This window comes from Oncorhynchus nerka, linkage group LG28 (genome assembly GCF_034236695.1).
Source record: "Oncorhynchus nerka isolate Pitt River linkage group LG28, Oner_Uvic_2.0, whole genome shotgun sequence".
Classification (NCBI taxonomy): domain Eukaryota; kingdom Metazoa; phylum Chordata; class Actinopteri; order Salmoniformes; family Salmonidae; genus Oncorhynchus; species Oncorhynchus nerka.
In genome coordinates, this window is record NC_088423.1 from 8,162,747 (window position 1) to 8,188,558 (window position 25,812).

General features: G+C 43.2%; 2 protein-coding genes across 4 annotated transcripts in view; both read left to right on the forward strand.

Moving 5' to 3' along the window:
* The first annotated feature begins 1,858 nt into the window (after nucleotides 1-1,858).
* Nucleotides 1,859-10,571, forward strand: LOC115112859 (vacuolar protein-sorting-associated protein 25-like). 3 transcript variants are annotated; one of them, XM_065012617.1, is made up of 6 exons: nucleotides 1,859-1,926; nucleotides 3,380-3,525; nucleotides 3,754-3,807; nucleotides 3,890-3,978; nucleotides 5,672-5,747; nucleotides 5,971-8,656. In XM_065012617.1, exons 2-6 carry the CDS (start codon nucleotides 3,480-3,482, stop codon nucleotides 6,147-6,149), a joined length of 444 nt encoding a protein of 147 aa, XP_064868689.1. In that variant the 5' UTR covers nucleotides 1,859-1,926; nucleotides 3,380-3,479; the 3' UTR covers nucleotides 6,150-8,656. The 3 variants fall into 3 exon arrangements, with proteins under 3 accessions (XP_064868689.1, XP_064868688.1, XP_029495730.1); XM_065012616.1 differs by lacking the exon at nucleotides 1,859-1,926 and adding an exon at nucleotides 1,983-2,850; XM_029639870.2 differs by lacking the exons at nucleotides 1,859-1,926; nucleotides 5,971-8,656 and adding exons at nucleotides 2,002-2,850; nucleotides 9,555-10,571.
* A 104-nt stretch (nucleotides 10,572-10,675) lies between these two features.
* LOC115113809 (serine/threonine-protein kinase WNK4-like) overlaps nucleotides 10,676-25,812 on the forward strand; it is a 120,119-nt gene continuing 104,982 nt past the window's right edge. Inside the window, exon 1 of the mRNA XM_065013218.1 lies at nucleotides 10,676-14,573. Coding sequence (XP_064869290.1) covers nucleotides 13,923-14,573 — 651 coding nt within the window. The 5' untranslated portion in view covers nucleotides 10,676-13,922. The remainder of the gene's footprint in view (nucleotides 14,574-25,812) is intronic.

Below are 25,812 nucleotides of genomic sequence, written 5' to 3' on the forward strand. Positions count from 1 at the left end.
ATCATAAAGGGACGTATACTTGGAATACGGAGGAGGAATGGAGGAAAAAGAGAGGCAGAGGAGGTCTAAGAGAGAGAGGGAGGAAGAGGCCGAGCTTGAGTCGGTTAAAAATGCTGGAGAAAAGGGAGATGGTTTCTTAAAGAAGAATGGTAGAAAGTGTAAGCAGAATGAGCTGAAGACAGGAGGAGAAAAAGAAGTGAATGAGGGTGAAGTATTGGAGGTTGTAGGTGTGGTGAAGTTCTCGGAGCCTGATGCTTGCACCAAGGGTCAGGATAAAGATGAGTCTGTGACAGTAGGAGTGAAGTTTTTGGAAAATGTGGACCCTTGCCTTTTGGCAGATCCATTTGTGGTTTCAGGGTGGGTGAAAACAGAGTTGGGTGCTGTGGAATCGGTGAAGGTAACCAGAAGTGGTCTTGTGATAATTGTTTGTGTTTCTGATGGTCAGAGGGAGAAGGCGCTCGGCGTTAAACGAATGGGGGCAAGAAATGTGAATTGTTTTGCTCTCAAGAAAAAGGCACCATTGAAAGGACTGATTTCTGGGGTAGCAGTAAATGTAAAAGTTGACCAACTGAAGGGGAAGATTCCCAGTGTTTGTGATGCTTGTTGTTTGGTGCGACACAGACAGGGTGGCATGAGGGGTGAAACAGAAGTGTCATTGTTCTTTTGAGTTTTTTTATTTAAAAAACATATGTATTTCACCTTTATTTAACCAGGTAGGCCAGTCGAGAACAAGTTCTCATTTACAACTGCGACTTGGCCAAGATAAAGCAAAGCAGTGCAACACAAACAACACAGTTACACATGGAATAAACAAACGTACAGTCAATAACACAATAGAAAAAGTCTATATACAGTGTGTGCAAATGAAGTAAGATTAGGGAGGTAAGGCAATAAACAGGCCATAGTGGTGAAATAATAATAAACACTGGAGTGATAGATGTGCAGAAGATGAATGTGCAAGTAGAGATACTTGGGTGCAAAAAAAATAACAATATGGGGATGAGGTAGTTGGGTAGGGTATTTACAGATGGGCTATGTGCAGGTGCAATGATCTGTAAGCTGCTCTGACAGCTGGTGCTTAAAGTTAGTGAGGGAGATTTGAGTCTCCAGCTTCAGTGATTTTTGCAATTCGTTCCAGTCATTGGCAGCAGAGAACTGGAAGGAAAAGCAGCCAAAGGAGGAGTTGGCTTTGGGGATGACCAGTGAAATTTACCTGCTGGAGCGCGTGCTACGGGTGGGTGCTGCTGTTTTGATGTTGAGTCTTTGCTCGACAAAGTGATGTTAGGATGTATAATATATCCTGTATGAACTTTTGTGCCAAATACATTATGTTGTTACAGGTGTCAAGCTTATGGGAGAAGTGTGCAGAAGGGCATGAGACAAAGGAATGTGTAGCATCGGGGAAAGTAGTGGTATTTGTTAATTGTAGGGGTGCCCATGGGGCTGGGGATCAGAAATGTCCCATGCAAGAGAGTCAGGTCGAGGTTTCCAGGGTTAGAGTATTTATGCTGCAGTAGTTTGTGTCGGGTGGCTAGGGTCAGTCTGTTATATCTGGAGTATTTCTCCTGTCTTATCTGGTGTCCTGTGTGAATTTAAGTATGCTCTCTCTAATTCTCTCTTTCCATCTTTCTTTCTTTCTCTCTCTCGGGGGACCTGAGCCCTAGGACCATGCCTCATGCCAGGTAGTCCTGATGACTCCTTGCTGTCCCCAGTCCACATGGCCGTGCTGCTGCTCCAGTTTCAACTGTTCTGCCTGTGGCTATGGAACCCTGACCTGTTCACCGGATGTGCTACCTGTCCCAGACCTGCTGTTTTCAACTCTCTAGAGACAGCAGGAGTGGTAGAGATACTCTCAATGATCGGCTATGAAAAGCCAACTGACATTTACTCCTGAGGTGCTGACTTGTTGCACCCTCGACAACTACTGTGATTATTATTATTTGACCATGCTGGTCATTTATGAACATTTGAACATCTTGGTCATGTTCTGTTATAATCTCCACCCGGCACAGCCAGAAGAGGACTGGCCACCCCTCATAGCCTGGTTTCTTCCTAGGTTTTGGCCTTTCTAGGGAGTTTTTCCTAGTCACCGTGCTTCTACACCTGCATTGCTTGCTGTTTGGGTTTTAGGCTGGGTTTCTGTACAGCACTTTGATATATCAGCTGATGTAAGAAGGGCTACATAAATACATTTGATTTGGAGTAGTGCAGAAGTTGTCATATGCTGAGGCAGTGAAGAAAGTAGAGGAAGATGGGACAGGGGGGAGGGATCCTGAGAGGAGTGGTGTAAGTAGATCTGTACCAGTACAGAGGGATAGGCCAACAAGTGATATGTTTCAGTGAGATTGGGTTTATTAGCATTTATAGTAATGGTTATCAACTGTACTGTAGGGATGGAACGTACGTCGCAGAAAATTGAGGTTGTGGTGGAAGCTGCAGTTAAGGTATTTGGCTTTGCGAGACTTGACATCAGAAGACTTACTGAGTGTGTTAAGTGTTGGTGTCCCATCCTTTCAGGTTGTTGGCCTGAGGTAGGACCAAATATATGAATAGTGGAGTAGGGTGGTGTTATATTTTATTAATATTAGTTATTTTTATTTTGGTAAGTGTAGTGTTCGATGGTAGTGTATTTGTTTATTTATTTATAGATTTTTCAAGCAAAGTATAACGAAGTTGTACTCCAATCTAGTAGGTGGCGGCAATGGAACAGTTATTGGATGCCAACCGCCGTTGTCGCATTGAAGAAGAAGATTTATAGGTTTAACTTACTTCCGGGTGTCAGCTGTGCGTACATTTTTTTGCAATGAGTTTTGAGTGGCCTTGGCAGTATAATTTCCCTCCGTTTTTTACGTAAGTTAACACTTTTCACAACTAAACTGCGATTCCAGGTATAAAGAAGTATTGTGTTTTCGAATAAAATTGTTTACCTGCTTTACAATAATGCTAGCTGAAGCTAGCTAGGGAAGTTAGCTTGAGCCATCCAAGGCATTCATATTTTAGGTTCGATTCAAGGTTTCGATGCAATGAATGATTGTAGTGCTTTGCTCGATATGTAGCTAGCTAGATAGCTATGCTTCTTGATGTTATAACTACTTCGTTTATAATTAGAGTTAACGTTAGCTACCTATGATATATTAGCTAGCTGGCTCGTAAAGCTTGCTAACTAGGATGGTCAATTGTCTAGATGCATTCAATTTTCTAATTTGCAACAAATAATGTATGATGTGGTTGTTCCCAGCTAACGTTTATGATTATTATTCACCTCTCCAACTTAATCAAACTTACTTAGTTAGTGAGTGGTTATCTAGGTACTTCTGTCTCTTAACTTAGCTACATGCCAATATAAGTTGATGCAATGGTTACTTTTGATTGTTGACAGGTTACAACCCAATGTTGACACCAGACAGAAACAGCTTGCAGCATGGTGCTCCCTTGCACTCTCCTACTGCCGCCATCACAAGCTCTACACTTTGGACATCATGGAAGTCCAAGAGTGCCCTGTGTTCAACCACAAGAATATTGATAGTATCCTTTTATTCACCGTGTTCTAAGTTTCACTTACTGACATATGTCATAGATCTAACCAACCTGAAAAGCCATCTCTGGATCTACTGTCCTGTTATTTGTTGTTGGATAGTGACTTTGAAGCTATGGAAAGGTAATAACTTAGAAACTTTATAAGGATGTTCTTTGAAATTATACCCCCTGAAAATTTCCCCTCATATCTGCTAGAAACCTTAACTGATCTTGCAGGAAAACTATCAACGGAGGCCATACTAATTGTTTTTGAGGAATTGAGGAAAAAAGGTAACAGGGCTGCTTTCATTGAAATATGTATTTGGATTCTTATTATGACACTAACAATAATTTAACTGGATATTGCTTGCAGGGAACCTGGAATGGTTAGATAAGAACAAGACACAGTGTCTAGTCATGTGGAGGAGGCCAGAGGAATGGGGCAAACTAATTTACCAGTGGGTGAGTAGGTCTGCTATGGGTCCTGGTCTAAAGGAATACACTATATAGGGAGTAGGGTGCTTCTCTGGACGTAGCCTAGGTCGCCATTTACATTGTTGGAAGAATACTGTAATGTATTATCATTATAGAAGATGTGCAGTGGTCTAGTAGATTTTAGAGGTCGACCGACTGATTTTTCAACGCCGATACCTATTATTGGAGGACCAAAAAAAGCCAATACAGATTAATTGGCCGAAAAAAGTATATATTTATTTGTAATAATAATAATTACAACAATACTGAATGAACACTTATTTAGTATAACACACTTATTTAGTGCTGTATGAATGAATGCTTACGAGCCTGCTGGTGCCTACCATCGCTCAGTCAGACTGCTCTATCAAATCATAGACCTAATTATAACATAATAACATACAGAAATACGAGCCGTAGGTCATTAATATGGTCGAATCTGGAAACTATCATCTCGAAAACAAAACGTTTATTCCTTCAGTGAAATATGGAACTGTTCCGTATTGTTCCACAAACGGGTAACGGGTGGCGTCAATAAGTCTAAATATTCCTGTTACATTGCACAACCTTCAATGTTACGTCATAATTACGTAAAATTCTGGCGTATTAGTTCGCAACGAGCCAGGCGGCCCAAACTGTTGCATATACCCTGACTCTGCGTGCAATGAACGCAAGTGACACAATTTCACCTGGTTAATATTGCCTGCTAACCTGGATTTATTTTTTAGCTAAATATGCAGGTTGAAAAATATATACTTCTGTGTATTGATTTTAAGAAAGGCATTGATGTTTATGGTTAGGTACAGTCGTGCAACGATTGTGCGCTTTTGTTAAATCATCCCCCGTTTGGCGAAGTTGGCACCCTTTGTTAGGGAGAAATAGTCTTCACACAGTTCGCAACGAGCCAGGCGGCCCAAACGACTCTGCTGCAAGAGAAGTGACACCTTTTCCCTAGTTAAAATAAATTCATGTTAGCAGGCAATATTAACTAAATATGCAGGTTTAAAAATATATACTTGTGTATTGATTTTAAGAAAGGCATTGATGTTTATGGTTAGGTACACGTTGGGGCAACGACAGTGCTTTTTCACGAATGCGCACCGCATCGATTATATGCAACGCAGGACACGCTAGATTAAACTAGTAATATCATCAACCATGTGTAGTTAACTAGTGATTATGATTTATTGATTGTTTTTTATAAGATAAGTTTAATGCTAGCTAGCAACTTACCTTGGCTTCTTACTGCATTCGCGTGACAGGCAGTCTCCTCGTGGAGTGCAATGTAAAGCAGGGGGTTAGAGTGTTGGACTAGTTAACCGTAAGGTTGCAAGATTGAATCCTCGAGCTGACAAGGTAAAAATCTGTCGTTCTGCCAACAAGGCAGTTAACCCACCGTTCCTAGACTGTCATTGAAATTAAGAATGTGTTCTTAACTGACTTGCCTAGTTAAATAAACGTGTTTTAAAAAAATAAAATAATAATCGGCCAAATCATTGTCCAAAAATACAGATTTCCGATTGTTATGAAAACTTAAAATCGGCCCTAATTAATCGGCCATTCCGATTAATCGGTCGAGCTCTACTAGATTTACTAGTAATAGTCTAAATCCTGGTGACCTCAGTATGCTGTTATTGATACTTCTTTATGAAGTTTGTGTTTCCTCTCCCTATCATTTCAGGTCTCTAAAAACGGTATGGTCAATACGGTGTTTACACTCTACGAGCTCGCCAACGGTGATGACACAGAAAGCGAAGGTACAACAACAGAAATGTACATTTTTGACGTACAGTGCATTCGGAAAGTATTCGACACCTTGACTTTTTCCACATTTTTTCCCCCCGTTACTGCTTAATTATGAAATAATTTTTTTGCCTCTTCAATCTACACACAATAACCCATAATGACAAAGCAAAAACAGTTTTTTTTACATTTTTGCAATTCTATTAAAAATAAAAACTGAAATACCTTTTTACATAGGTATTCAGACCCTTTCCAGAAGGACAACCATCTCTGCAGCACTCCACCAATCAGGCCTTTATGGTAGAGTGGCCAGACAGAAGCCGCTACTCAGTAAAATGCACATAGCACGCTTGGAGTTTGTCAAAAGGCACCTAAAGGACTCTGACCATGAGAAACAATATTCTCTGGTCTGTTGAAACCAAGATTGAACTCTTTGGCCTGATTGCCAAAGTGTCACATCTGGAGGAAACCTGGCACCATCCCTACGGTGAAGCATGGTGGAGGCAGCATCATGCTGTGGGCATGTTTTTCAGCGGCAGGGACTGGGAGACAAGTCAGGATCGAGGGAATGATGAATGGTTAGATCCTTGATGAAAACCTGCTGCAGAGTGCTCAGGACCTCAGACTTGGGCGAAGGTTCACCTTCCAACAGGACAACAACCCTAAGCACACAGCCAAGACAACTCAGGAGTGGCTTCGGGACAAGTCTCGCCCAATACGGAAGTGGTCAGATGACACGGATGCTACGCTACAGGACTGTTTTGCTAGCACAGACTGGTATATGTTCCGGGTTTCATCCAATGTCATTGAGGAGTATACCACCTCAGTCATTGGCTTCATCAAAAAGTGCATCGACGACGTCGTCCCCACAGTGACCGTACGTACATATCCCAACCAGAAGCCATGGATAACAGGCAACATGCGCATCGAACTAAAGGCTAGAGCTACCGCTTTCAAGGAGCGGGACACTAATCCGGATACTAAGAAATCTGGCTATGCCCTCATACGAACCATCAAACAAGCAAAGTGTCAAAACAGGATTAAGATTGAATCCTACTGCACCGGCTCTGACACTCGTCGGATGTGGCAAGGATTGAAAAATATTACGGACTACAAAGTGAAACCCAAAGGCGAGCCGCCCAGTCACGCGAGCCTAGCAGACGAGCTAAATACCTTTTATGCTTGCTTCAAGGCAGGCAACACTGAAGCATGCACGAGAGCACCAGCTATTCTGAATGACTGTGTGATAACGCTCTCAGTAGCCGATGTGAGCAAAACCTTTAAATAGGTCAACATTCACAAAGTCGTAGGGCCAGATGGATTACCAGGATGCCTACTCGAAGCATGCGCGGACCAACTGGCAAGTGTGTTCACTGACATTTTCGACCTGTCCCTGACCGAGTCTGTAATACCTACATGTTTCAAGCAGACCACCATAGTCCCTGTGCCCAAGGAAGCGAAGGTAACCCGCCTAAATGATTACCGCCCCATAGCACTCACGTCGGTAGCCATGAAGTGCTTTGAAAGGCTGGTCATGGCTCACATCAACAGCATCCTCCCGGGTACTCGAGACCCACTCCAATTCGTACACCGCCCTAACAGATCCACAGATGACGCAATCTCAATCGCACTCCACACTGCCCTTTCCCACCTGGACAAAAGGAACACCTATGTGAGAATGATGTTCATTGACTACAGCTTAGCGTTCAACACCACAGTGCCCACGAAGCTCATCACTAAGCTAAGGACCCGGGGACTAAACACCTCCCTCTGCAACTGGATCCTGGACTTCCTGACGGGCTTCCCCAGGTGGTAAGGGTAGGCAACAACACGTGTGCAACACTGATCCTCAACACTGGGGCCCCTCAGGGGTGTGTACTTAGTCCCCTCCTGTACGCCCTGTTCACCCACGACTGCGTGGGCAAACACGACTCCAACACCATCAAGTTAGCTGATGACACAACAGTGGTAGGCCTGATCACCGACAACGATGAGACAGCCTATAGGGAGGCGGTCAGAGACAACAACCTCTCCCTCAATTTGAGCAAGACAAAGAAGCTGATCGTGGACTACAGGAAATTGAGGGCCAAACTGTCCCCCATTAATATCGACGAGGCTGTAGTGGAGTGGGTCAATAGTTTCAAGTTCCTTGGTGTCCACATCACCAACGATCTGTCATGGTCCAAACACACCAAGACCGTCGCAAAGAGGGCACAACAAAAACCTTTTCCCCCTCAGGAGACTGAATAGATTTGGCATGGGTCCCCAGAGCCTCAAAAAGTTCTACAGCTGCACCATCGAGAGCATCCTGAATGCTTGCATCACTGCCTGGTATGGCAACTGCTCGGCATCTGACCGTAAGGCTCTACAGAGAGTAGTGCGTACGGCCCAGTACATCACTGGGGCCAAGCTTCCTGCCATTCAGGACATATATAATAGGCGTTGTCAGAGGAAAGCCCATAAAATTGTCTGAGACTCCAGTCACCCAGGTTATGGACTGTTTTCTCTGCTACCACACGACAAGCAGTACCGGAGCGCCAAGTCTAGGACCAAAATGTTCCTGAACAGTTTCTACCCCGAAGCCATTCGACTGCTGAACAATGAATCAAATGGCTACCGGTCTATTACATTCACCCCCCCATTTGTTTTGTACACTGCTTCTACTCGCTGTTTATTATCTATGCATAGTCACTTCACCCCTACCTACATGTACAAATGACCTCTAACCTGTACCCCTGCACACTGACTTGGTACCGGTGCCCCCTGTATATGGCCTCGTTATTGTGTTACTTTTTATTATTTTTTACTTCAGTTTATTTGGTAACTGCACTGTTGGTTAAGGGCTTGCAAGTAAGCGTTTCACTGTAAGGTCCTCACTTGTTGTATTCGGCGCATGTGACAAATAAAGTTTGAACGTCCTTGAGAGGCCCAGCCAGAGCCTGGACTTGAACCCGATCAAACATCTCTGGAGAGACCTGAAAATAGCTGTGCAGCGATACTACCCATCCGACCTGACAAAGTTTGAGAGGATCTGCAAAGACGAATGGGAGAAACTCCCCAAATATAGGTGTGCCAATGTTTTAGCGTCATACCCAAGAAGACCTGAGGCTGTAATCGCTGCCAAAGGCACTTCAACAAAGTACTGAGTAATCAAATGTATTTATTAAGCTGTTTTTACATCATCCGATGTCACAAATTGCTATACAGAAACCCAGCCTAAAACCCCAAATGGCAAGCAATGCAGATGTAGAAGTACGGTGGCTAGGAAAGACTCCCTAGGGAGAAGCCTAGAGAGGAACCAGGCTCTGAGGGGGGCCACTCCTCTTCTGGCTGTGCCGGGTGGAAATTATAACAGTACATGTCCAAGATGTTCAAACGTTCATAGATGACCAGCAGGGTCAAATAATAATGATAATAAATGGCTTTTCATAGCCGAGCATTCAGATCCTGACTATAGAGTTAGAGACAGCAGGTGCGCTAGAGAGAGAGTCGAAAACAGCAGGTCTAGGACAAGGTAGCACGTCCGGTGATCTGGTCTGAATACTTATGTAAATGTGATATTTTGTGTTTTACTTTGTTATGTGATCAACAGTTTTTGCTTTGTCATTATGGGGTATTGTGTGAAGATTGATAAAAAAAAGCAATTTAATCCATTTTAGAATAAGGCTGTAACGTAACAATGTGGAAAAAGTCAAGGGGTGTGAATACTTTCCGAATGTACTGTATTTCTTACTATTTATCCCTACCACAAAACATTTATACTGTTTTATACCATCTGAGCTGTACAGCATAAGGAAATAGCTGTAACACATTTCCCCCAGAATTCCATGGGCTGGAGGAGTGGATGCTGATTCGCTCGCTGCAGGCCCTGCAGACGGACGGCAAGGCAGAGGTCATCACCATGGATGACGGGAAAGGGGTCAAGTTCTTCTGAAGTAGCATTGCATTGTGGGATTGATCAAGGTCTCAACTCAGATTGGGAACCTTTAATCCTTATAGACTGTGAGGGTTCTGCTAGCCTGTTCCCAAATCTGTTTGTGTTGTCCTGCTAACTTATCTGGTCATTGGTGTGACACAGGATGTGGCAAGACAGTGCAAACAGATCTGGGACCATGTTAATAGGGATACTGCTGTTTAAAAGGCTATTATTTGCACCTCTGCACCCAATCCACCTGCTTGATGAGAATAATAGTCCATTTTTGGTTCCTCATAAATTTAAAGCATTTTCTTATTGGAAGAGAACCAATCTAGATAGTAAATTTACATTTTAGTAATTTAGCAGACGCTATTATCCATTTGCAGGAGCAGTTTAGGAGATGACTTTAGTTTGACTACTGTGGTAGTAGTTACCTGGGACTTTTGATGTGGGCAGGTGTTCTGACAGACATGTGTCTCATAATTCAGGGGAGCCAGTCCTATACATGTTTAGGTATTCTTGGAGAGAAACTTTCCCCACAATCTATCTTCCCCTTACTGTTTTGTATTTAGAACTCATTTTTATTCTCACCTTCCTGGTTAATAACAAATATACTTGCAGCGATGTGGTGCGGCAGAGCTGGGGACTTCTGCCCGCCTGTTTTATTGCTGTTCCTCTTTACCAGAAATTCCAGTCAAGACACCCTAGATACATTTGGGGAGTTTGAAAACCCCAGGAAGAGGAAACAGAATCTTGGTTTAGTTCAGCTGTTATAATGGTGCTGGATGTCTCATGCATAGACTGACTGCTGTAAACCCTTAGTACAGAACCTATGACACTGTCTCTGTGTTCTATTGAACCTCTTTTTTTAATGTATTTTTACTAGTGGAATACTGTAAGAAATAAATTGAATAGATATTGAGTCCTACTTGCAGTTATGATTGAGGACAATGTTGTACATCGAGGATTTGAGCGCCAATATTTTAAAATATATTTTTTATTTTACCTTTATTTTACTAGGCAAGTCAGTTAAGAACAAATTCTTATTTTCAATGACTGCCTAGGAACAGTGGGTTAACTGCCTGTTCAGGGGCAGAATCTATTTTATATATATGAATGTCTATGGTGGCAACATACCATATCCTTGCTCAGGGGAGCTTGGATGAATTTGTTGTATTATAGTGCCCCCTACTGTCAAAAGATAAATACAGTTTTAATACGACTTTATGAATGGGCACCAGGCTTATATATGGAAGAACATTATTTAGTTAAAGTAATACTAAAGGTTGTTTGAGAGCATCAAGTCAGTGATGTTTTGTGGGACAATTCTGACTGACTCATCTACTAATGATAATGAGTGGTTATGCAGTGATTTGTAGATCAGTTAATTGGCAGTCGTCTGCAATGTTGATCAAGCCCAGAGACTCTACATAACCAAGAAATATATAGCCTGCCTTACACAACCATGTTGGTAGTAACTTCCTAGGGATCACTAGACAGACTGACTGGGATGTTACTGTGTTTATGTACAGTTCATTCGTAAAGTATTCAGACCCCTTTACCTTTTTTCACATTTTGTTACGTTACAGCCTTACTCTAAAATTGATTTAATACATTTTCTTCCCTCATCAACCTACACACAATACCCCATAATGACAAAGCGAAAACAGATTTCTATAATTTTTTGCCAATGTATTACAAATAAAAAACTTATTTACATAAGTATTCAGACTCTTTTCAACAAGACTAGAAATTGAGCTCAGATGCATCCTGTTTCCACTGATCATCCTTGAGATGTTTCTACAACTTGATTGAAGTCCACCTGTGGTAAATTTAATTAATTGGACATGATTTGGAAAGGCACACACCTGTCTATGTAAGGTTCCACACTTGATAGTGCAGGTCAGAGCAAAAACCAAGCCATGAGGTCGAAGAAGGAATTGACCGTAGAGCTCCGAGACAAGATTGTGTCGAGGCACAGATCAGGGGAAGCGTGCCAATTTTTTTTTGCAGCATTGACAGTCCCCTAGAACACAGTGGCCTCCATCATTCTTAAATGGAAGAAGTTTGGAACCACCAAGACTCTTCCTAGAGCTGGCTACCTGGTCAAACTGAGCAATCGGTGGAAAAGGTTCTTGGTCAGGGAGGTGACCAAGAACCCGATGGTCACTCTGACAGAGCTCCAGAGTTCCTCTGTTGAGATGGGAGAACCTTCCAGAATGACAACCATCTCTGCAGCACTCCACCAATCAGGCCTTTGTGGTAGAGTGGTCAGATGGAAGCCACTCCTCAGTAAAAGGCACATGAAAGGCCACCTGTAGTTTGCCAAAAGGCACCTAAAGTCTCTCAGAATATGAGAAACAAGATTATCTGGTCTGATGAAACCAAGATTGATCTCTTTGTCCTGAATGTCAAGCGGCACATCTGGAGGAAACCTGGCACCTATGGTGAAGCATGGTGGTGGCAGCAACATGCTGTGGGGATGTTTTTCAGTGGCAGGGACTGGGAGACTAGTCAGGATCAAGGGAAAGATGAACGGAGAGATCCTTGATGAAAAACTTCTCCAGAGCTCTCAGGACAGACTAGGCCAAAGGTTCACCTTCTAACAGGACAATGACCCTAAGCACACAGCCAAGACAATGCAGGAGTGGCTTCAGGACAAGTTTCTGAATGTCCTTGAGTGGCCCAGCCAGACCGAGCCTGGAATTGAACCCGATCTGAAAATAGCTGTGTAGCGACGCTCCCCATCCAACCTGACAGAGCTTGAGAGGATCTGTAGGATCATTGTAGGATACTATGTGTAGATTTTAATCCATTTTAGAATAAGGCTGTAAAGTAACAAAATGTGGAAAAAGACCCCTTGTCTGAATACTTATTACAATCACCAGCTGGGCTTGGAGGAGGACCTTGCAAATTAGCTGACAATGTGGAATGTCTCCATAGGCTTGGTCCTTGGTCCAGCTGAGCTGACTCTTGTGCGTGTTTGCTGATAGCTCACTGTAGTGTGACAGGTGTGGCTGACTGTGGCCTTGGTGATGTGTCTTGTTTCAACCTATGGGAGAGAAGCTCTCTGTCTCCCAATCTACTATCATCATGGCTCAGTGTTTCATCTGCGTCTATATTGGCTCCGTATTCTCTATATAGTGGGATTCTGGTCAAACGTAGTGCACTACAGGGACTGCAACAGCCTGATCAACTCTATGGGAAGGAGATGTGTCGTGCTGCATGAGGCAATTGGTGGTCACACCAGATACTGACTGGTTTTCTGATTCACTCCCCTACCTTTTTTTTAAGGTAACTGTGACCAACAGATGCATATCTGTATTCCCAGTTATGAAATCCATAGATTAGGGCCTAATTTATTTATTTCAATTGACTAATTTCCTTATATGAACTGTAACTCAGTAAAATCTTAAAAATTGTTGCATGTTGTGTTTATATTTTTGTTCAGTGTAAAAGTAGCAGCTAGAGAGAGCCCTTTATATGGAATATGGTGCAATTTGGGATACAAGAAAGGGAGACATGTCCCTGTGACATTACTGACCTCCACTAGGCAATGAGGTTAATCCCATGCTGCTCTGATTCACCTCACCATGAGGTGAGCCATTTACTTGGTTCTATGGTATTTGGTAATATAATTACATAACTGATTCAGAACAGGAAAATCATGTTATCAACGATTCCAAAGAAAATAAGGAATATACACACGAATGGACATATACCTCATGAAGTCAGTCATTTGAGAAGAGGCTCTTGTTTGTGAATCAAGCGCTGCATGCTGCGTCACATTGCCCAGGTAAACTACGGGAGACTGTTTATGGGGGCGGAGTTGAGAGCACCCGCGGGTCTCGGTCGATATAGACAGAGGCTTTCATTTCTTCACTAGAGGTTACAGTTGAGTTTACGACTCACACATACAAGTGCAAATGAACGACTCGGATTATCTGACATGCATTGTGTGATTTTTTTCCCGAATTTGAACACCTTTTCAGGTAAACTATTTCAATTCAATTGCAAAATTGAGAATATTTGTTTTTGTCAGTCTATATTGACCTAAATTAATTGTCTTGTACAAGGCTACGTGCCACACAATTTACCCTATGTTCCACAACTAAACTAATGTGTAGAATGTATAACTAGGCTACAATGGAAAGTAGCATCAATTGCTGAAAGATATATGTAAATAGCATGCTGTTTTATTAAGGTAACGGCCGGGTTTAATTTTCTTATTTATTTTTTTTAAGTCTCGGAAATCAGAATACGAACCATTATAATGTCACACACTGAGTTTGAGGTAGCTGGACGCGGCTTCCCAAGCCTTTCGGTCGAACTGAAAGATGACTGCTTATCTGGCCGGGTCCCGTCGATGCCACTGAGGAACAACTTGGGTGGCAGGAGAAACTCTTATGGACTTCACAAAATTAACATGGACATCGACCCACAACTCTATGGTGGGACGCTTTCAAAGGCTCTTTCCGGGTCCGCGGAGAATATTTTAACTTTGACGGAGGCCAGAGTTGAGGAGGACGACAAAACGGAGACTCCGCCGACGTCTCCATCTCCGGTCTCCATCCCGGGCGCGAGCATCACCGGCAGCAAGTCCCCCTGTACCCAAGTCAAGGACCCGGTCACCCCTCTGGTGAACAACTGGAGCTCGACCCAGAGTCCCAACAGACAAGATGCCAGCTCGGACTCAGACAATGAGCTTGTTCAAAATAAACCACACAACGTGTTGTCACGCAGTCCGTATGAAAGCAAATGTGAACAGGAGGAGAGGGAGGACATTGAGACCAAAGCTGTGGCCACCTCACCTGATGGAAGATACCTGAAATTCAACATTGAGATTGGGAGGGGTTCGTTTAAGACCGTTTATAAAGGACTGGACACAGAGACTACTGTGGAAGTGGCATGGTGCGAGCTGCAGGTGAGTGATAGACATAATTTTACATTATTATCATGAAACAATGGTGATCATGATGTCATCAGACCTTTTTTTCGTGCTGAATTGCTAATATGATAAACATAGTTAATTTAAATCTATTGGCACCATAGAAGTTATCCTTCTTTATTTTTGTGCATGTGATGTAGTCTATGGGGATAATTAGCCTGATGCTTGGTGACACTGCTTTGACACTACCAACTGCTCCTGTCCTTAGTGCCAGTAGTAGGTTATGTAGTGACAGTGGACCAGGTGGGACATAGACACCTCAGAGTCCTAGGCCCATACTTTTCACCTTCACCTTAGAATAGGCCTAATTCATACTTCATAGGCCTACACTCTCAGTACAAAACCCCAACAACCTCATGGGTCTCCCTGTGGTGAAAGTTTCAGAGCAGTCTGTGACATTGGTTGGTAATCCATATTCTCTGTGACATTGAGCTGGCTCCTGTGGCTCTTGCATGCCAGGAGGTTAACCTGTCAACGGTCTGCTGCTCCAACTGAGCCAGTCTGCCTGCCGTGATCCCCTCTAAGCTGTGTTCTCAGTACCAACCAGTAACACCAGCTCCCTGCCTCTCTCTCTCTCAGCCTTGCTCACATGTAAACTAGGAACTGCCAAAGTCGCAGATGATTTGAATTCTTCCCTCACTCAACTACAAATTCTCAATCCCACAAGAGAAACCTATTGACTGACTGACTGTGCTATTAGATTATTCACTCACTGTTATGTATGAATCATTTGTATTGAGGGTTCTTTTATGGTCTGTCTGAACCCCTCCCCACACGCTAGCTTTAGCAATTTTGACAAATATTTGGATGATTCATTGGTCAAATGAACCAGTTATCTACCTTTGAAAATACATTATCTAACTAGGGATAGCTAACACAATGTCACAAAGTATGACTCACTAGCCAGTTAACTTTCATTCTGAAATAACTTCAGATTTCCGAATTAGTCAGATATTAGTTTAGATCATCTTGAAATTGTCATGGGGAGCATGCTGTTTTAGTCCACACAACATGTCGCCCTGTCACCTACAGTAGAACCTGATGAACATGGGGGGAAGCAATCAAATTGGCCAGCCACAGTTATGCTTTTTTTGTCCTACCAGATCCCCGATGAGAAGGTTCTAGCTAGTGTCTCTCTTTCCTTCAACTCTTGTTGGATGTAGATGTCCGGTTTATCAGGTCCCAGTCTTCCATGACTGTTATTTACAAGTTAATTACAATTAGCTTTAGCACCACCTGATAGAGCAGATCTAGTCTCGCTTACAGAAGTAAGTCGTCTGGCACGAGAGACTGGGAGGGAGACGAGAGCAGATACAGAAGTTCTGACTGAATGCACATTTAAGTGGCCCAGGATGGTCCATTTACTTTTACCATAATTTGCAAATAAATTCATAAAAAATTCTACAATGTGATTTTCTGGATTTTTTTTCTAATTTTGTCTGTCATAGTTGAAGTGTACCTATGATGAAAATTACAGGCCTCTCTCATATTTTTAAGTGGGAGAACTTGCACAATTGGTGGCTGACTAAATACTTTTTTGCCCCACTGTATATATACTATATCTTTTTTTATCTAACTTTTTTTTTTACCAATCCAAGTGTGGCACCTCCTCTAACCCTTACCGTGCCGTATGTTGAGCGGAGGTGGGTCAGGGAAGACTTCTTATAGGGAGAAGTTGTGATGAATGTTCCTTTATTTTACATTGAGAGATAGAGAAGGGCGGCCGCTTCATCTTGGGACCACTCCCGTGTATTGTGGTAAATCAAATCTTTGAAAACATTGTTTGTATTGAAATCCCAAGTGTTGGTTCTGTTTGAAACACATCCAATAAAAATAATCTCCCAATGAGGAGGGTGTAGGCTACTGAGCAACAGAGGCCCTGCCCTGGACAGCAGCAGCCAGGACCTCCTTCAAGGAGCTGAGAGACAAGGTGTGTAATCCCAAATGGCACCCTATTCCCTATTTAGTCCACTATAAAGGGAAAGGGGTGGCATTTGGGATGTAGACAAGGGAATTTTACCTGATTCTTATTCCCCTTTCTTCACCTACATCTCTCAGAATATAGTTTGGTTTAGAGGCCAGTTGGTTACCTGCATTACTCTGGCTAGCTGCCATGTTCAGTGGTGGTTTGGTTTCTCCTCTCTCTCTCTATAGGACAACGAGGCTTTAGCTGGGTTAAGGCCCCTAATCACCTCTAATGAGCTTTAAAGTGGCTGTTGTTAGTGTAGTTAGCACTACATTATTCTGTTCTGTTCTGGATGACTGTGTGATAACGCTCTCGGTAGCCGATGTGAGCAAGACCTTTAAACAGGTCAACATTCACAAAGCTGCGGGGGCAGATGGATTACCAGGCCATGTACTCAAAGCATGCACAGACCAACTGGCAAGTGTCTTCACTGACATTTTCAACCTCTCCCTGACTGAGTCTGTAATACCTACATGTTTCAAGCAGACCACCATAGTCCCTGTGCCCAAGGAAGCGAAGGTAACCCGCCTAAATGATTACTGCCCCATAGCACTCACATCGGTAGCCATGAAGTGCTTTGAAAGGCTGGTCATGGCTCACATCCACAGCATCCTCCCGGTTACCCTAGACCCACTCCAATTCGCATACCGCCCCTACAGATCCACAGATGACGCAATCTCAATCGCACTCCACACTGCCCTTTCCCACCTGGACAAAAGGAACACCTATGTGAGAATACTGTTCATTGACTACAGCTCAGCGTTCAACACCATAGTGCCAACGAAGCTCATTACTAAGCTACGGACCCTGGGACTAAACACATCCCTCTGCAACTGGATCCTAGACTTCACCACTGGGGCCCCTGATCCTCAACACTGGGGCCACTCAGTGGTGTGTATTTAGTCCCCTCCAGTACTCCCTGTACACCCACCACTGCGTGGCCAAACACGACTCCAACACCATCATCAAGTTTGCTGATGACACAACAGTGGGAGGCCTGATCACCTACAACAATGAGATAGGGAGGAGGTCAGAGAACTGTCAGTGTAGTGCCTGGACAACAACCTCCCTCTCAATGTGAACAAGACAAAGGAGGTGATTGTGGACTACAGGGAAAGGCGGGCCGAACAGGCCCCCATTAACATCGACGGGGCTGTAGTGGAGCGGGTCGAGAGTTTCAAGTTCCTTGGTGTCCACATCACCATGTCATGGTCCAAACACACCAAGACCGTCGCAAAGAGGGCACAACAAAACCTTTTCCCCCTCAGGAGACTGAAAAGATTTGGCATGGGTCCCCAGATCCTCAAAAAGTTCTACAGCTGCACCATCGAGAGCATCCTGACCGGTTGCATCACCGCCTGGTATGGAAACTGCTCGGCATCTGACCGTAAGGCTCTACAGAGGTTAGTGTGTACGTTCCAGTACATCACTGGGGCCAAGTTTCCTGCCATTCAGGACATATATAATAGGCGTTGTCAGAAGAAATCCCATAAAATTGTCTGAGACTCCAGTCACCCAGGTCGTGGACTGTTTTCTGTGCTACCACACGACAAGCGGTACCGGAGCGCCAAGTCTAGGACCAAAAGGCTCCTTAACAGCTTCTACCCCCAAGCCATAAGATTCCTGAACAATTCATCAAATGGCTACAGGACTATTACATTGACCCCCCCATCCATTTCTTTTGTACACTGCTGCTACTCGCTGTTTATTATCTATGCATAGTCACTTCACCCCTACCTACATGTACAAATGACCCCTGCACACTGACTCGGTACCGGTACCCCCTGTATATGGCCTCGTTATTGTTACGTTATTGTGTTACTTTTGATAATTTTTTACTTTAGTTTATTTGGTAGATATTTTCTTTACTCTTGAACTGCACTGTTTGTTAAGGGATTGTATAAGTAAGCATTTTACTGTAAAGTCTACACTTGTTCTATTCGGCGCATGTGACATAGTTTCATTTTGATTAGATTATTCTGACCTCAGGGGGAAGCTGCTTTAATTGCTCCGCCTCTTAGTACTGCTTTGGTTTTATCAGTATCTTTGTCGCACCTGGACTACTGTTCAGTCGTGTGGTCAGGTACCACAAAGAAGGACCTCGCACCTGGACTACTGTTCAGTCATGTGGTCAGGTGCCACAAAGAAAGACCTCGCACCTGGACTACTGTTCAGTCATGTGGTCACGTACCACAAAGAAGGACCTCGCTCCTGGACTACTGTTCAGTCATGTGGTCAGGTACCACAAAGAAGGACCTCGCACCTGGACTACTGTTCAGTCGTGTGGTCAGGTACCACAAAGAAGGACCTCGCACCTGGACTACTGTTCAGTCATGTGGTCAGGTGCCACAAAGAAAGACCTTGCTCCTGGACTACTGTTCAGTCATGTGGTCACGTACCACAAAGAAGGACCTCGCTCCTGGACTACTGTTCAGTCATGTGGTCACGTACCACAAAGAAGGACCTCGCTCCTGGACTACTGTTCAGTCATGTGGTCACGTACCACAAAGAAGGACCTCGCTCCTGGACTACTGTTCAGTCGTGTGGTCAGGTACCACAAAGAAGGACCTCGCACCTGGACTACTGTTCAGTCATGTGGTCAGGTGCCACAAAGAAAGACCTTGCTCCTGGACTACTGTTCAGTCATGTGGTCACGTACCACAAAGAAGGACCTCGCTCCTGGACTACTGTTCAGTCATGTGGTCACGTACCACAAAGAAGGACCTCGCTCCTGGACTACTGTTCAGTCATGTGGTCACGTACCACAAAGAAGGACCTCGCTCCTGGACTACTGTTCAGTCATGTGGTCAGGTACCACAAAGAAGGACCTCGCTCCTGGACTACTGTTCAGTCATGTGGTCAGGTACCACAAAGAAGGACCTCGCACCTGGACTACTGTTCAGTCATGTGGTCACGTACCACAAAGAAGGACCTCGCACCTGGACTACTGTTCAGTCATGTGGTCAGGTACCACAACGAAGAACCTCGCACCTGGACTACTGTTCAGTCATGTGGTCACGTACCACAAAGAAGGACCTCGCACCTGGACTACTGTTCAGTCATGTGGTCAGGTACCACAAAGAAGGACCTCGCACCTGGACTACTGTTCAGTCATGTGATCAGGTGCCACAAAGAAAGACCTCGCACCTGGACTACTGTTCAGTCATGTGGTCACGTACCACAAAGAAGGACCTCGCTCCTGGACTACTGTTCAGTCATGTGGTCAGGTACCACAAAGAAGGACCTCACTCCTGGACTACTGTTCAGTCATGTGGTCACGTACCACAAAGAAGGACCTCGCACCTGGACTACTGTTCAGTCATGTGGTCAGGTGCCACAAAGAAGGACCTCACACCTGGACTACTGTTCAGTCATGTGGTCAGGTACCACAAAGAAGGACCTCGCACCTGGACTACTGTTCAGTCGTGTGGTCAGGTGCCACAAAGAAAGACCTCGGAAAATTACAATAGGCTCAGAACAGGGCAGCACGGCTGGCCCTTAAATGTACACAGAGAGCTAAAATTAATAATATGCATGTCAATCTCTCATGGCTCAAAGTGGAGGAGAGGATGACTTCATCACTACTTGTGTTTGTAAGAGGTATAGACATGTTGAATGCACCGAGCTGTCTGTTTAAACGACTAGCACACAGCTCAGACACCGATGCATACCCCACAAGGCATGCCACCAGAGGCCTCTTCACTGTCCCCAAGTCTAGAACTGACTATGGGAGGCTAACAGTACTACATAGAGCTATGACTACATGGAACTCTATTCCACATCAGGTAACTGATTCAAGCAGTATTATCAGATTTTTAAAAAACAGGTAAAAATACAACTTATGGAACAGCCGGGACTGTCAAGAGACACACAAAGGTACACACACAAGCACACGCACTCTACACACACGTACATTGTAATATTGTTGTATGGTGGTATTATACATGTTGTATTGTAGATATGTAGTGGTGTATATTGTTGTATGGTGGTATTATACATGTTGTATTGTAGATATGTAGTGGTATAATATTGTTGTATGGTGGTATTATACATGTTGTATTGTAGATATGTAGTGGTGTAATATTGTTGTATGGTGGTATTATACATGTTGTATTGTATATATGTAGTGGTGTAATATTGTTGTATGGTGGTATTATACATGTTGTATTGTATATATGTAGTGATGTAATATTGTTGTATGGTGGTATTATACATGTTGTATTGTAGATATGTAGTGGTGTATATTGTTGTATGGTGGTATTATACATGTTGTATTGTAGATATGTAGTGGTGTAATATTGTTGTATGGTGGTATTATACAGTTTGTATTGTAGATACGTAGTGGTATAATATTGTTGTATGGTGGTATTATACATGTTGTATTGTATATATGTAGTGATGTAATATTGTTGTATGGTGGTATTATACATGTTGTATTGTAGATATGTAGTGGTGTATATTGTTGTATGGTGGTATTATACATGTTGTATTGTAGATATGTAGTGGTGTAATATTGTTGTATGGTGGTATTATACATGTTGTATTGTATATATGTAGTGGTATAATATTGTTGTATGGTGGTATTATACAGTTTGTATTGTAGATACGTAGTGGTATAATATTGTTGTATGGTGGTATTATACATGTTGTATTGTATATATGTAGTGGTGTAATATTGTTGTATGGTGGTATTATACAGTTTGTATTGTGTATATATGTAGTGGTGTAATATTGTTGTATGGTGGTATTATACATGTTGTATTTGTCAAGGGTGTGTACGGGAGGCGAAGTCAGGTGTAGGAGAGCAGAGTGTAGTGAACAGGCCCACTTTAATTCCGTTCCACAAAATATAGCACGTAAAAACAATAACGTGCCAAAAACACGGAACATGGCAAAAGTAAAGCGCCCGACAATAATACACAGCACAAACAAACAATTACACACAAAGACATGGAGGGGAAACAGAGGACTAAATAATGCAGTAATCATGGAATGAAAACCAGGTGTGTAATGGAACAAGACAAAACCAACGGAATATGAGAAATGGAGCGGCGAAAGCCGGTGACGTCGATCGCTGAACGCCACCCGAACAAGGAGAGGAGCCGACTTCGGTGGAAGTCGTGACAGTATTGTAGATATGTAGTGGTGTATATTGTTGTATGGTGGTATTATACATATTGTATTGTATATATGTAGTGGTGTAATATTGTTGTATGGTGGTATTATACATGTTGTATTGTAGATATGTAGTGGTGTAATATTGTTGTATGGTGGTATTATACATGTTGTATTGTATATATGTAGTGGTGTAATATTGTTGTATGGTGGTATTATACATGTTGTATTGTAGATATGTAGTGGTGTAATATTGTTGTATGGTGGTATTATACATGTTGTATTGTATATATGTAGTGGTGTAATATTGTTGTATGGTGGTATTGTATATATGTAGTGATGTAATATTACATGTTGTATTGTAGATATGTAATGGTATAATATTGTTGTATGGTGGTATTATACATGTTGTATTGTAGATATGTAGTGGTATAATATTGTTGTATGGTGGTATTATACATGTAGTGGTGTACTATTGTTGTATGGTGGTATTATACATGTTGTATTGTAGATATGTAGTGGTGTATATTGTTGTATGGTGGTATTATACATTTTGTATTGTAGATATGTAGTGGTGTTATAATATTGTTGTATGGTGGTATTATACATGTTGTATTGTAGATATGTAGTGGTATAATATTGTTGTATGGTGGTATTATACATGTTGTATTGTAGATATGTAGTGGTGTAATATTGTTGTATGGTGGTATTATACATGTTGTATTGTAGATATGTAATGGTGTAATATTGTTGTATGGTGGTATTATACATGTTGTATTGTAGATATGTAATGGTGTAATATTGTTGTATGGTGGTATTATACATGTTGTATTGTAGATATGTAGTGGTGTAATATTGTTGTATGGTGGTATTATACATGTTGTATTGTATATATGTAGTGGTGTAATGTTGTTGTATGGTGGTATTATACATGTTGTATTGTATATATGTAGTGGTGTAATATTGTTGTATGGTGGTATTATACATGTTGTATTGTATATACAATGAGGCAAAACAGTATTTAGTCAGCCACCAATTGTGCAAGTTCTCACAATTGTTCTGCAAGGCCTGTAAGTTCTGCAAGGCCTGTAATTTTCATCATAGGTACACTTCAACTATGACAGACAAAATGAGAAAAAAAATCCAGAAATTCACATTGTAGGATTTTTTATTAAATCATTTGCAAAATATGGTGAAAAATAAGTATTTGGTCAATAACAAAAGTTTATCTCAATACTTTGTAATATACCGTTTGTTGGCAATGACAGAGGTCAAAAGTTTTCTGTAAGTATTCACAAGGTTTTCACACACTATTGCTGGTATTTTGGCCCATTCCTCCATGCAGATCTCTTCTAGAGTAGTGATGTTTTGGGGCTGTTGCTGGGCAACACGGACTTTCAACTCCCTCCAAAGATTTTCTATGGGGTTGAGATCTGGAGACTGGCTTGGCCACTCCAGGACCTTGAAATGCTTCTTACGAAGCCACTCCTTCGTTGCCCGGGGCGGTGTGTTCGGGATCATTGTCATGCTGAAAGACCCAGCCACGTTTCATCTTCAATGCCCTTGCTGATGGAAGGAGGTTTTCACTCAAAATCTCACGATACATGGCCCCATTCATTCTTTCCTTTACGCGAATCAGTCGTCCTGGTCCCTTTGCAGCCCCAAAGCATGATGTTTCCACCCCCATGCTTCACAGTAGGTATGGTGTTCTTTGGATGCAACTCAGCATTCTTTGTCCTCCAAACACAACGAGTTGAGTTTTTACCAAAAAGTTCTATTTTGGTTTCATCTGACCATATGACATTCTCCCAATCTTCGTCTGGATCATCTAAATGCTCTCTAGCAAACTTCAGATGGGCCTGATCTGAAGCCCCAGATCGAGGGAGATTATCAGTGGTCTTGTATGTCTTCCATTTCCTAATAATTGCTCCCACAGTTGATTTCTTCAAACCAAGCTGCTTACCTATTGCAGATTCAGTCTTTCCCAGCCTGGTGCAGGTCTACAATTTTGTTTCTGGTGTCCTTTGACAGCTCTTTGGTCTTGGCCATAGTGGAGTTTGGAGTGTGACTGTTTGAGGTTGTGGACAGGTGTCTTTTATACTGATAACAAGTTCAAACAGGTGCCATTAATACAGGTAACGAGCGGAGGACAGAGGAGCCTCTTAAAGAAGAAGTTACAGCTCTGTGAGAGCCAGAAATCTTGCTTGTTTGTAGGTGACCAAATACTTATTTTCCACCATAATTTGCAAATAAATTCATAAAAAATCCTACAATGTGATTTTCTGGATTTTTTTTCTCATTTTGTCTGTCATAGTTGAAGTGTTCCTATGATGAAAATTACAGGCCTCTCTCATCTTTTTAAGTGGGAGAACTTGCACAATTGGTGGCTGACTAAATACTTTTTTTGCCCGACTGTATACACTTTTCATTATGAGTTGCATCAATGTTGAAAAGACAAATAATTAATTTCTACCATTGTTTTATATCATGCTAAAGTAAACCATGGACCAGTGTGTGTGTGTGTGTGTGTGTGTGTGTGTGTGTGTGTGTGTGTGTGTGTGTGTGTGTGTGTGTGTGTTGTATCCGTTATCTCTGACAGAGGGGTTAATGTTCAGTGTCAAAACAGAGGCAGGGTTTCGGAGGGTCTCCTATTAATTTAGTTGCTGGAAACATCAACCCTGTCTATCCTCTCAGAGCCCACAATATGACTGGGTCCATCTTATCTGCACCAGCCCCATATTCTATTGATTTACTGAGGAAAGTGGAGGGGGCCCACAATGGTGCAGTATAGATGCCAACACGTCATGTTGATGTGGAGGGGGCCCACAATGGTGCAGTGTAGATGCCAACACGTCATGTTGATGTGGAGGGGGCCAGTGTAGATGCCAACACATCATGTTGATGTGGAGGGGGCCAGTGTAGATGCCAACACATCATGATGATGTGAAGGGGGCCAGTGTAGATTCCAACACATCATATTGATGTGGAGGGGGCCAGTGTAGATGCCAACACATCATGATGATGTGGAGGGGACCAGTGAAGATGCCAACACATAATGATGATGTGGAGGGGACCAGTGTAGATGCCAACACGTCTTGATGATGTGGAGGGGGCCAGTGTAGATGCCAACACGTCATGATGATGTGGAGGGGGCCAGTGTATATGCCAACACGTCATGATGATGTGGAGGGGGCCAGTGTAGATGCCAACACATCATGATGACGTGGAGGGGACCAGTGTAGATGCCAACACGTCATGATGTGGAGGGGACCAGTGTAGATGCCAACACATCATGATGATGTGGAGGGGACCAGTGTAGATGCCAACACGTCATGATGATGTGGAGGGGACCAGTGTAGATGCCAACACATCATGATGATGTGGAGGGGACCAGTGTAGATGCCAACACGTCATGATGATGTGGAGGGGGCCAGTGTAGATGCCAACACGTCATGTTGATGTGGAGGGGGCCAGTGTAGATGCCAACACGTCATGATGATGTGGAGGGGGCCAGTGTAGATGCCAACACGTCATGATGTGGAGGGGACCAGTGTAGATGCCAACACATAATGATGATGTGGAGGGGACCAGTGTAGATGCCAACACGTCATGATGATGTGGAGGGGACCAGTGTAGATGCCAACACGGCATGATGATGTGGAGGGGACCAGTGTAGATGCCAACACGTCATGATGATGTGGAGGGGACCAGTGTAGATGCCAACACGTCATGATGATGTGGAGGGGGCCAGTGTAGATGCCAACACGTCATGATGATGTGGAGGGGACCAGTGTAGATGCCAACACGGCATGATGATGTGGAGGGGACCAGTGTAGATGCCAACACGGCATGATGATGTGGAGGGGAGCAGTGTAGATGCCAACACGGCATGATGTGGAGGGGGCCAGTGTAGATGCCAACACGGCATGATGATGTGGAGGGGACCAGTGTAGATGCCAACACGGCATGATGATGTGGAGGGAGTGTAGATGCCAACACGGCTTGATGATGTGGAGGGAGTGTAGATGCCAACACGTCATGATGTGGAGGGGATCAGTGTAGATGCCAACACGGCTTGATGATGTGGAGGGAGTGTAGATGCCAACACGTCATGATGTGGAGGGGATCAGTGTA

What these genes read in the sequence shown, in the direction of transcription:
- LOC115112859 (XM_065012616.1), top strand. Translation starts at nt 2,804, where the DNA reads ATGAGTTTTGAGTGGCCTTGGCAGTATAATTTCCCTCCGTTTTTTAC. An exon ending in AATTTCCCTCCGTTTTTTAC is followed by an intron (nt 2,851 to 3,379) that starts GTAAGTTAACAC and finishes GATTGTTGACAG; the next exon opens with GTTACAACCCAATGTTGACA. An exon ending in GCAAACTAATTTACCAGTGG is followed by an intron (nt 3,979 to 5,671) that starts GTGAGTAGGTCT and finishes CTATCATTTCAG; the next exon opens with GTCTCTAAAAACGGTATGGT.